This window comes from Prinia subflava, chromosome Z (genome assembly GCF_021018805.1).
Source record: "Prinia subflava isolate CZ2003 ecotype Zambia chromosome Z, Cam_Psub_1.2, whole genome shotgun sequence".
Taxonomy (NCBI): domain Eukaryota; kingdom Metazoa; phylum Chordata; class Aves; order Passeriformes; family Cisticolidae; genus Prinia; species Prinia subflava.
In genome coordinates this window covers 58505444-58517972 of record NC_086283.1, presented here as the reverse complement: position 1 = coordinate 58517972, position 12529 = coordinate 58505444, and the positions used below count along the sequence as shown (strand labels likewise).

Here is a 12529-nt window from a genome sequence, read left to right as displayed (position 1 = left end):
GTCTTTTCTTTCCTTCCCCATTTTGTTCAAAGGATGAGAAGAATCAGGTGTTGATCACCAATGCTTGGCTGCAGATGGTGAGTAACCTCTGTCAGTAAAGTCAAGAAACTGTCTAATTGAAAACTACTGAATGTGATTTCTTAGCTGAAAGGCAAGACTGCTATCTTATAGTTTGTGTATAATGCAATACAAGCAGGCATTTTGAGTTCTTTAAAATTTCCTTAGTACTCCTTTTAGAATTGAAAACTAAATTCAGGAGACTACACCACAAACCTGTTGACCTTTGAAGCATGAAACCAACTGGACTGTTTTGCCAGTGGATGTAGGGATCTAGTGATAAAAACCCCAGAGTTAGGGTCCTGTCATAGCTAAGAAGGGAATATTCAAGGGGCTCAAGGCCCTCTCCATAACCAGTGATGGAGACTTGTGAGCCCATAAGCCCGATACCCAGTAAGACCTAGGCAACCTGCATGTGCCACTTCTGGGAAAATTTCACCTCTGCCTGAAACTTGGAGCCAGGGCAGCTGAACACAGTCCCTGAACATAGAAGTGGTCACTGGACCACGTGCAGACTACTCATAGAGGGTGGTGGGTAGTCCAGGGATCACAGAGGGCCTGATGCTGCATTGCTGCTGGCAAGACGCAGGCACCTCTCTGTGGTATTGCCCTCTCTCATGCTTTACAAACCTCTTCCATAAATGTTCCTATTCCTTCTTCTGCAACCTGCTCCAGCTGAGAATTCACCTGCACTACTCATGCAGAATAAGGAAAACTGACCTTCATTATGGGAAGAAACCTCCTTTGCCAGAGGGAGTTTCCCATCAGGTCTTTCTGGCTGCCTGTGGTGAGGGATACAGTGTTTTCTTATGCTGCATAAACAGATGTTCTTAAGGGATTGTGCTCAGGAAAGAAGCAGTTCTTGAAGGAAAAAACTGTGGTAGACTTGAATGATTAAACTAATTCTTCTTTGATTTTCACAGCCAAACACTATCTCATATTAATATGTTCAACTGAGCTGGCTGTTTCTTCCTCAGGTACCTGCTGGGATTTGCAGCAGAAATGAGCATTTTTATACTGCAAAAACTAACCCAGACAAACCTCTATGATTACAAGATTGTTAGGTCAGAGCCCATAGGTGTCCTGTCCCTTGCAGAGATGTTCTGCAGGTATAGCACAGATAAAGGTTTCCCTTGCAAGCCTCCCACTGAGCTTCATTTTAAGTCAGAAGGTTCTTCCCAAAAGCTGTTCCTGCACCATTCTTGAATTAACTGTGTTGAGGTGAAGGAGATGGGATCAGAAACAACCCCTTGGCATATAAAGTTCACTTGCCTACCTCTCCTAGCAAGGTGGTTAGTAAAAGAGTCACCCAACCTTTGTAACAGATTAAATTATTTCCACGCAATGGGGGCTCTCAGACCATGGTCCACCTACCACTAACCACCTCACTTCACTTCAGAACCAGCAGACCTCTTGAGGTGCCTACTGCCGGTGGTTCTGCCAGCCCACCAGGAAAGGTTTGGGATGCCTGACTTCAGGCCACAAGATGAAGAGGTAGACACTGTCTTCAGTAGTCACACTGTTATTTCCTCTAGATGCGCCACCTTTCTTAATAATTAAAGCCGAGCATTAAACTATTATCATTCTGCTGCTGTTGCTATTGGCAAAATCTATTTTCTTCCCATAATATTCCAGAGAACTTAGAAGACTTTTACAAGCTCATATAATCTGATGTATGTGTTTGCCAACAGTCCTGGGTTGACGTTTACCTGTCTTGGGATCAGTATGAATACCCAGGAGTGCAGAACTTGCGATTTCCGGCCGACCAGATTTGGGTACCAGACATTCTTCTGTATAACAGGTAAGCAAGATGTGAAATGGCTGCTAAGAGATTAGAACTAAGTGCTGAAAATCAGCCATGCTTCACTGATAGTATGGGCCTTTTGCTCTTACCCTCAAAGAGTGACAAAAACAAGCAAGCATCAGCCAACAGATTTTTCTAATAGCCAGTCTAACTCTTCCTTGCTGCAGTTCTGCAGATGTCTTCTTCAACTTTTTATCAGTGAACACAGAGGGAAAACCATCTATAGTCTCTTCAAAATTGCTGTGTCTGCAGGAGAACTCTTGTCCTCTATATGTCATAGTGTTTCTGATTGAAACACTATGACTATTTCTGATTTTCATCTCACTTTTGTTATCACATATTTTATAAACCTCTCCATCATTTGTCTTCTACTCTGAACATTCTCTAATCTATTTGTCCTTCTCCAGAGATGAATCTAGCTCTCTCAACAGCATTTCTGGACTGTTGAATGAAGTCAAAACTCTCCAGACAGCTGTTTCCTTAATGCTTTCCAGGAGGAGGGGGTTTGGGGTAGTCTCTAATAATATCTTAATTCTAGGCTTATTTTTTGATCTCTTGTAAACCCCAGATGTTGTCATTCAACTCTGCTGTCTTACTAGATTTTCCCTGGCATGTCTTTCTCTGACAGTTTTTAGGGTAATGCTTTCTAATTACCCAGACTGAATTTCATTTTGTTAGTTTCCAGAATTCACCATGATCCATCTTCCATTCCAAACCCTCACTACAAGATATCCAAATGAGGCCTGGAGTGACCTAGATTGTTTAAGTGTGCTTCTTTACTTCAGCTTTTCTTCTTACTGTCTATTCCTTTTCAGTCTCTAAAAAGAAGGCATACAGCCTGGTCCATATTACTGTAGTTTATAAGATACATGCTGAAATTCACATAGATCACCAGCCTCTTCTTAGTAAGAAAAATAGATTGATTTGATGCAGTTGGCCCTTCAGAAATCTGTGCCAGATGTTTCACCCCATTGTCTTTGAAGTCAGGCTGATGTGTCTATCATTTCACCTTTAAATGAAGTCAGAACTCGCTTTGATCTCCCCTAATGCCCTTCCCTCTTCTCCACAAGCTCTCACAGATAATTGTTAATGCTTCAGAGGGTATTTCGGCCAGTCCTTTTAGTTCTCTAGAGTAAATTTCATCAGCTCTGCTGAGTAGAATCTGTCTTATCTACATTTCCTTAACCTGTTCATCCCCTGTTCTGCCATGGACTCTTGCCACTGTGTGAGAATGAGTTGCAAAGAGTGAGGCACACAGGGTGCAGAATTCTGCAGCTCTCTGTACCCTGTTGTTTTTTTCCTTTTCAGAGCAAGTGATGGATCAATCTGATCCTTTGTCTTTTCCTTGTGTCCTTGTATTTATAAAAGCTCTTTTAGTTGCCTTTTAGGTCTTCAATAATTATTGTTCTAGACTTTGGCTTTTCAGTGTCATCCCCTTTGTTTTAATTGGGAACAACACTGAGGACTAAGAACTCAAGAGATGGATAAAGAGCAAATCAGAAGAGTAATGGAGGTTCTGAATTTTTTAAGTCTGGTTGAAAGACAAGGTATGTAGGATGGTGTAGTCATGCAGCATAGACCTGCTCATAGCCACTACAGGCAAAGCTCTACAAGCCAAGGAGCCCTCTGTGGTTACTCTTCCCAAGAGACCCCTTGGAACATGCCCCTAGACCTGCTCCTTTGAAGAATCATGTCTTTGTCTGGCTCATTTCTCCTTTAAATTTCTCAGAATTTTTGGAATAGTAAAGAACTCCTCTTTTCTTGGTCCCTTTGGCTCTTGGAGTTTCAATGAATCTCCTCCTACAAGTCCCTAAAATAACTTCTCTCCAGTGGTTTCTTGCAATGCTAGAAGCAAACCCTTGTCCTCTCTGCATCTCGGGAGACTACAGAATTGTTATGTCAGGACACCATTGCTGTTACAACATATATCTGGATAAGGAAACAGGCAAGTTGATTTATGTAGTGAGCTGCCTCATTTTGACAGGTGCCCTAGAAAAGCCTCGTTGTCCCAACTGTCCGGATTTCGGATAAGGCTAATGTGACACTTTTGCTTCTTTTCTTTCTATCTTTGTTCTGAGACATGCAACACTCCGCCTCTCACTTCTTTGAGGATAGTGTGTCATGCAAGCAGCCTGCCCAGGTGCAGGCTGACAGTAACTACAAGGAACTGAGGTATTAGTCAAGGCTAGACACTTCTCCAGGATGTAGGAACTTAATTCAGCCAAACCCTTGTTTTTATGTTGACAGTTACATCTTTACTCACACGTCAGCTTGCTTTTCCTTTGTTTTGTTCTGTTTTGTTTTTACTGTGTTACAGTGCAGATGAAAGATTTGATGCAACATTTCACACAAATGTGCTGGTGAACTACTCTGGATCCTGCCAATATATTCCTCCAGGTAGGACAGAGGGAGCATTTGTTTACTTACAATCAAATAATTTCATGCACATTTCCTTCATGAATGAAACCAGAGTGTTTAAAAACCACCTGTGGAAATTTTGCAACCTTTCTAATATCGGGACAGATCCACCAAGAAAATTTAAGTCTATTATCAGTGGTATGTACACTTTATGAATCAGTAAAATGTTCTCCTGAGCAGTTTGCTCAGAACATCCACAGGCCCACCTAAGGTGTCATCCAAAGTAAGGTGGTGTGCACCATGTCATCATGTTTCATTTGCAGTCCAGCAAGGTCTCTGTTGTGTGGAGAGGTGTGTGAGCAGAGGAGACCCCAAGAGCAGCACTTGCTCAGCATTGAAGCCCTTCCTGCTAGACTGAGGCTAAAGATCCAGTTGAAAAGACCAACTGGGATTGATCTCAGCCAGCTGGGCCCAAGTCTCAATCTCTTTTCACCTGTGTTGCTGATTCCCTGCCTGCATGGTCCAGCAGCCAGGATTCACCAGCAAACACTCAGACTATCCCACAGTTGCTCACTGTGGTGGACAAAAATGTCCTAAGCTTTGTGTCATACCATAGAATTGTCTCCAAACGGGTCCATGGGGCCCAGGGATCAGGAGTGACTTACCTGATGGCTGCTCCATTGTTGTTCTCTACCCATTAGACCCCTTAAAGCATCCCAGAACATGAACTAGACACATCCAGTTAAATTCAGGGCTTGGTTACCTCACAGATGATAAAGGCCAGCACTGAGCAAGGTTTAGCACAACAATGTATTTTCAAAGGACTCTGGGTCTGAGGCAGGACCTGACCAGGAACTCCTGTCAAAGAGCTAGTCACAGTACAGTAAGTCCCTGGGGTGTACTCTTTGCTCCTGTCAGACCAAGCAACAGTGCTTGTAATCTGCTAGGGCCAGCTGGCACTGCGAGACAGGCTGGGCTGCTCCTGGGTGGCCACAATGTCCCAAGCAACCTACCTCAAGGACGCAGTGAGAGAGATCTTTGCTGGTGGAGAAAGGGAGGTTATTCCACTCGTGGCAGCATCTTCCACCTGCAGTACTTGTGTGGTTACCCAGGCTGTATCACCCAGAATTTTTGAAGAGGAAACTTTCTCGCTATCAGAGACAGAGAAGGGTAAGATGAAATGCACTCTGCACATGCTTGATGGTGACTGATTTCTATCTACAGGCATTTTGAAGAGCACATGTTACATTGATGTCCGCTGGTTCCCCTTTGATGTGCAGAAGTGTGATTTGAAGTTTGGCTCCTGGACTCACAGTGGCTGGTTGATTGACCTGCAGATGCTCGAGGCTGATATTTCCAACTACATCTCAAATGGAGAATGGGATTTAGTGGGTAAATTGGCCAACCTACAAATTTTCAATAGTCTAATTTTCAAAGGCAAACCTCAAATATATAGAAATTATCAATCAATTGGACCTGGAATACAGACATTAAAAATGTAGATGTAAGAAGAAGCAAAAAAAGAGGAAAAAAATCACATATCAGAGGCAGCCTTTCAGCAACTTTCATTGAAGTGTGTCTGAAAACACTCTGTTCTGAAGCAATTGTCTGCCACCGAGTACATAAATGAAAGCTACTAGACTTGACACATCTGAGCAGTTTGTCAGTATTAAACTTTGATGTGTCTCATGTAGGTGCATGGAACACTACTGTCACATTTATTCTAATACATCAGCAAAATTGATTGGTGTAAAAAGTATTTCAGCAAAACTTTTACATAAATGGATCTTTCTCACCCAGAAATGCATCAAAGTGTCTACCAGTTCATGGAACCCACAGATTAGTATGTCTATCTTCTGTGCTTTGGGAGATACCTGTATTTTCAAAAGAACTTATGCCCAGAACTAGTTATTCAGAGTGAACTTCTAGTCAGTTATTTTGAATTCATTTATGTAGCTGGAAGCCACAAGCAATATTACAGAAACTGATGGAACTTAGACAACTGCAAGGAGAGGTTACAAAAAAGTCATTTTTTCCTCCAGTCTGGATATACAGACAAGGAAATAAGTGCCCTGACCAACTGTATGCAGTATTTTTACCATTCAGGGCATCTGAGAAATTATATTTCGTTTCGAAGAAGACAGAAGACTCCATAGTGAACTCTCCTAAAGCCCAGCTATTTTAGAGCAATCCTCCCTGTCCAGTGCTCCTTTATAGTGGGCATTTTTGTCCAATAACCTTGCATATCTGATTAAGAGTTTGTGGTTTATCTGCCTTCAATCCTGACCAGGGAAGAACAAAACAGGGACTTATGACTTATTTAGCTCATACAGCAAAAGCATTGAGTAGCACCTTAGGCAAGCCACGGCTATATCCTTTAACGAAACTTTGCTAAGCCTCTGCCAAAATGCACACGTTGTCACATCATCTGTCGTGTCCTCAGAAACTAAAAAGTGAGCAATTTTGGCATGAAAGATACAAGGTGCAGAGTTCTTCCAGCTCTCGTGACATTTCCAGTGCTCTAGCAGTTCCCATTACTTAGTATGTCAGGCAATCTGCTGTCGCAAGATCACCATGGGCAACCCTGCAGTACATCTGTATTGAACAGATATGTCTCTTCAGATCTGACAGACTTTGAGCTTAATTTGGCATCTTTTTGAAAAGTAAGCCACACTCTGTCTGTTTTTCCTGACAAAAAAAGCAAATATGTATAGAGGATCACAGAAAAGTAAGAAGCAGTGGCACTTGTCACACAGAAAATCTGCTGCATGTGGTAATGAATATCACATCAACAATATGTGACCATTCACAGAATTTAGGAAGGCAGAATGCCCATTTTTCTTGTTGAGATTGGGATGCCCAGGACTGTTTTGTTCCTGCCCAGATGAGCTTATTAGCTAGGCTAGGCTCAAGTGACTCAGAAGATATGAAAGTAAACCCTAGAAAACACAGAAGGTGGACTAAGAACAGCAGAGGTGACACACATTGGCTTATAAACCACCACTTCTTGGTCCAGTCCAGGGAGGTAACTGTGGGTCCTGCACCTCTCCCCACTCCTCTGATCACCCTTTCTGTAGGTGTCCCAGGGAAGAGGAATGAGATGTACTATGAATGCTGCAAAGAGCCATACCCAGATGTGACGTACACCATCACCATGCGTCGACGCACCCTCTACTATGGCTTGAACTTGCTCATTCCCTGTGTTCTCATATCTGGCTTAGCACTGCTTGTATTTCTTTTGCCAGCTGATTCAGGGGAGAAGATTTCTTTAGGTAAGTGCTAAAATATGTTTGTTACATAAGCATCCTATAAAGCAGACAAGGAAATACCTCATGGTGTCATGGTGCTCAGAGGAAAAAGATTTGACTAGAAGAGCAATAGAGGTACTTTTTTGGTTGCAGGGACAAGGGTAACAGCTTTCTGTATGGCATTCACACATCCTGTGCTACACCTATAACATCCTTTGTACTGAGAGGAAGCTGAACTGGTTGCTGGCACAGGCAGCAGTGATAGTATTCTGTCATGTCTGTTATGTTCTTTAGTACATCTCAATGCATTTCACAGCTCATTGACTCTCTTTTTCAGATAAAACATACTAGGAAGCAAAGAGTGAAGGCTGTTAACAGCAGCAGCTGAGCACCAGATTTTCACCTTCAAAGTTCAGCTCCCAAAATACCTAGCCATGAGTCCCCTATGAACATAGGCATGGAAAGACTAAATGAGATTTACTGCTGTGCGTGTTGATAAAAATGGGAAGGGTCCTTCCAAGAGAGTATAGGAGATAGCTGTAAATACACCAGACTGGCCCAGATGAGATCTTAAGAGTTAATTGTGCATGATTCTGTCTCAGGACAGAGACTTCTAAATTGTATGAACTGTCCCCAGTGGGGGTTTTTTGGTTAAAAAATAAACGGTATCTGAGCAGCCTGCCTTACAAGAACTAAAATACAGGCTATCAGGGGTACAATTGCTGTCTATGAAATATAGGATGGGGATATGGAAAAGTATTATTTGAGCTAAAGTACAATATTGACACGAAAATAAGAGCTAATGTTCATGCACTGACCTTTGGGTTTCTCAGTATCAGGATGGTTAGGTTTAGCAACAGCCTTTCCAGATAGAACAAAGATCCTCTTTTAAAACAGACTGCATGTCTTTGAGGGATGTTATATAATGTGCGAGAGCGAAACCTAGGCTGCTGTCTGTGCAAGTCTCTCCTAGATCTTAACAACCTTTTGCGCTTAGTTCAATGTTTTGGAAAAGCACTGTAGTTCACTAGTTTTGCAAGCTTCGTTTCACTTAGCAAAAAAGATTTCTCCATTACTTTGAGAGAAGCAAGGGTTTGTGTGTATTAGATAAAAATGAAAAGAGAGAGAGTTGCATCTAAAACCACTTTCATTTTGTGGAAGTTCTAATCTTCATTGACAGACATGAAGTCATGGGTTTGGCTTAGCTGTATATCAGGACAAAGCTATATTTAACAGCAAAGACATCAGAGGAGCAGCTGCAGAGTCCATTTTCCTCATTCTTCCTAAATATGTTCACTCCCTCCAGGTATCACTGTCCTCCTTTCCCTGACTGTATTCATGCTGCTTGTGGCTGAAATCATGCCTGCAACTTCTGACTCCGTCCCACTAATAGGTAAGTCAATTTTCACTGCTTTGTGCACTATATATGATGCCTCTAAAGAGCTGTTCAAAGCCAATTTGAGGACTGACTCTTCTTTTTACTCCAGTTTTGCATTCAGCAAAGTCAGGAATGTCAGTCTGGACCACCATGTCATCATGTGCATGTATGAAAAGGACATACATGAGGTTACAAAAAGGCACTGGAAATATTAGATAAGCAGGTAACTGCAAGGATTGTGAGGACACAGAATCAACACTGCCAAAAATTCATCTTTCTTCTTCTGCATCATCCCGCCTCCCTGCTATTACACAAATCCTTCCTACCTTCTCTTGTCGCTGTTGGACACAGAATAAAAATGCTTGACTCCAGTCAACAGGCAGAAGAGAATCAGAAGGCTTTATCTACAATTCATTCAGCCTTTTTATAACATGCTGCGCTAAAAAGGCACATTATTGGTCCATAGGATGGACACCTCTGTCCATTGGTTAAGTAACACAATCAACACCTGGGAGAGAGGTTTTTATGGGAAAGGAATATTGTTTACTTAGAAATGTTATAGGAAGAATAGTTATTTACACAGAGTTGCTTGGGAAAGGAGAAACTGCGGAAAAGTTTCCCTTGGTAAAGCCAGCAACCCTCAAGCTGCAGAAACACTGGGCCCACATTCTGTCCCCTCTCTGTTTGAAGAGCAATTCAGGATACAACAGTAAAAATTCAAGCATATCACTGAAGCATTTTTAATATGTACGGAAAACTATGGGACAGATCATCATCTTGGGATTGTGGGCCAGACATTGTTACAGCCTCTGTTTTTATAGGCCCACCCCTCTACCTTGGTCTCATGGGGCCTTACTGCAGGGTAGAGAGCATAAACCTATCCTATTTTACAAAATAAAAAAGAAGGAACACTATCTGAAGAACCTGTGAGTACAAATCATCACTAAAGTACATGTTCTAGACAGTAAATCTAGGTGCTGATGGAAAATGCACCTCACAACTGTATAATGAAAGCCTAAAAAAACTTATATAATGATTATGACCAAAAAAGCATTTACTCAGACAGCTTCATTATCTCTCTTCAAGGCTTTAAAATTAGGTCTGACTCTGGGGAAGGAGGATAAGCATGCAAAAGTAAGGACAATGGCACATATAGGCAAGAGTTTCTGGAAGCCTCCAAAAAACATACACATTTTAGTGAAAGTCAGCAGGACTCTTGGATTTGATTCATACAGGAGCTTCCAAAAAACTAATAAAACCTCTTTCTGAAGATATACCTAGGACACAACGGAGACAGATACAATTCTAAGGGAAACTTGTGTGTAGAGAGAAGACACAAGCTATTTAGAACCACTGTTGATATAACTTTGCTGCATATAATACATAACAAATCCCATTTAGAGTTTGTAAAGGGGTACACTTGCCTATGGCCAGTCCACAAGCATTAACCTGAACAGTTTCTACTAACACAGTCTTCTACCATAGCAGCTAGGATTTGTACCAAGAAAAGCTATGAATAATTATGTATTTTTGCAGACTTTGATGCTGCAATAACAGACAATTTCTGCTTATCAGAGAATTCCTAAAGTTGCTGCAAATTATATCTACTACTCTCTCATTGTCTACAAATATTTCAATTTTTTTATGGCAGACCATCACATTGGTCTGACATGATTTATTCTCATTAAATGCTGGATGGCTGTTCCAAATCCCCACCCTCTTCCTCATCTGTCCAGAAATGCTCCCTGAGGACTTGCTGCCTGATTTACTCGAGGACAGAGTCAGAATGACAAAGCTGTTGTTCTCTGGATTGTCCTTTTGAGCTTTTTAGAAGCGGATGCAACATCTGTCTTTCTCCATCTCCTTGGTCTTGCAATGATCCCTTTAGGACTCTTGATGATCCCGTGGATCTGAGCAGGGTCAGATCTCAAAATCAATCCATGAGGCCTTCCTTACCTGTTGCTGATTGTGTTCCTAATCCTTGAGTCATTTGTAAATACAGAGATGTCAGAGACCTTGATGGTTCAAACTGAGGCAAAGTACACACTGCCTTGACCTTATCACTCTTCAGTGTCACCAAATCATGCCCTCCTCTCAGCAGCAAGTCCATGTTTGCCTTGCTCAGGTGTTTGTGTGGTGTTTGTGTAGTGACAGAAACTCTTCCTACTGCCCTTGATTCCCTTGCCAGTCTCAATTAATGAGTTTTAACATTGTGACCATGGTGACCATAACCAACCGTAATGACCAGACAGTGCTTCCAAATTTTCATTCTGTAGCCTGTCCCTACTTCCCACAACCCCCTCCCTTCTGCACTGAAGCCTTAACATGAATTCACACTCATGAAGATGAGCCACACTCATCTACTGGTGTGCTTACCTATTTCTTGCATTTTGAGGTGCTGTGCTTTAAGTCCTTGCAGTTTTCCTGTGCTGCTTTATCTTTCAGAGCATTCCCTAGTGGGATCCCAGCTACTAGTTCCCCCCTAAAATGACAAGTCTGTTCACCTGAAGTCCAAGGTCTATGCTCTGCTGTTCTTAGTCCTGACTCAATTCATGGTCCTGAGCTTCACTGATTATCATGTTTCCAACAGTTCTTCATTGTTAGTAAAGCATACTGTGCACCACTCCTGCTTATACGTAATATATGTGCTGCCTTTTCAGCAGTCATCAGGGTAGATCAAGGCCCTGGTGCCAGTGAGGGTTTGTGATAGACAGATTTCCCTGAGTTGTTTAAGAAGTCCCTTTGTCCACTGTCTTTGGATTGTCTGTTACGCACTCTCACCACAGAATCACTCCTGTTGGCCTCTTCACTGAAGCTGATCCACCAACTCTTCAGCAGCTCTTGCCCATCCAGACAAATGCCCCTCACATCCAAGGGGCTTCTTCACATACTTCTTCTCCTGAAGAGCTTCTGGTAGTGAGAAATGTCCCTCAATATTTCAGTTTTCCAGCAACATTTTTTTATCATGACTAAGTGCAGAGTTTCAGTTGGTCCTGCGTATTCCCCAGACTTAATGCATTTTCTCACGCTGGAGGTGAGCTCCTCCACCTTGTTTCACCATTCTTGAGGTCTTTCTTGCTCCAACTACCCAACAGCATTTTTTCCACCATTGTCTTCTACTTCTGCATTTACATTTGGGTTGTTATCTCCCTTCCACAGTATTTGTAGTTTAAAACCCTGCCCCTAACTCCTTGCTCCCCTCCAAATTTGCAGGAAGCCTGCGTATCCTTTTGGCATCTGCACCCAAACAGCCCCTGTTCAGCAAGTACTCAAAGCTGGGATGTGCACTTTCACATGATCTCGAGTTCTGAAACCTTTATCCTTAGTCTAAAAAAGTAACATAGCATCTTTTCCTCAGTGGTCTTACAGGTGATCTCAAATGAGATATTTCAGCTGCTGAACTGAATATGCCAGGTCATGATCACAATTTTTCAGTGTGATCTCTGGTTCAGTTAAAATCCTCAGAATTAATATGAGGAGAAGGAGTATATTTGGAAAGCTCATTCAAATTTTGAAGAATCAGCATGGTTAGTAGCAGGTTGCAGGAATAAACAAATCTTTTAAAGCATGTGATTTGTGAAGGATGCAGATATTTGATCTTGAAGTAGAAAGATGCCTTGCTGATCTGCTGAGGAATCACTATTACTGGTCTTCATGCATGTGTGTGCAGAGATGCTTTGAAAA

The 12529-nt window shown here is 42.0% G+C and overlaps 1 protein-coding gene across 2 annotated transcripts in view; it reads left to right on the top strand.

Annotated features, from left to right (window-relative positions):
- Positions 1 to 12529, top strand: part of LOC134564448 (neuronal acetylcholine receptor subunit alpha-7-like) — a 61121-nt gene that overhangs the window by 29957 nt on the left and 18635 nt on the right. The window contains exons 3-8 of one of the 2 annotated variants that reach the window (XM_063423308.1): positions 33 to 77; positions 1749 to 1858; positions 4179 to 4258; positions 5444 to 5611; positions 7297 to 7491; positions 8774 to 8860. In XM_063423308.1, the coding sequence (XP_063279378.1) occupies positions 33 to 77; positions 1749 to 1858; positions 4179 to 4258; positions 5444 to 5611; positions 7297 to 7491; positions 8774 to 8860 (685 nt within the window). The remainder of the gene's footprint in view (positions 1 to 32; positions 78 to 1748; positions 1859 to 4178; positions 4259 to 5443; positions 5612 to 7296; positions 7492 to 8773; positions 8861 to 12529) is intronic. The other variant, XM_063423309.1, reaches the window with a different exon arrangement.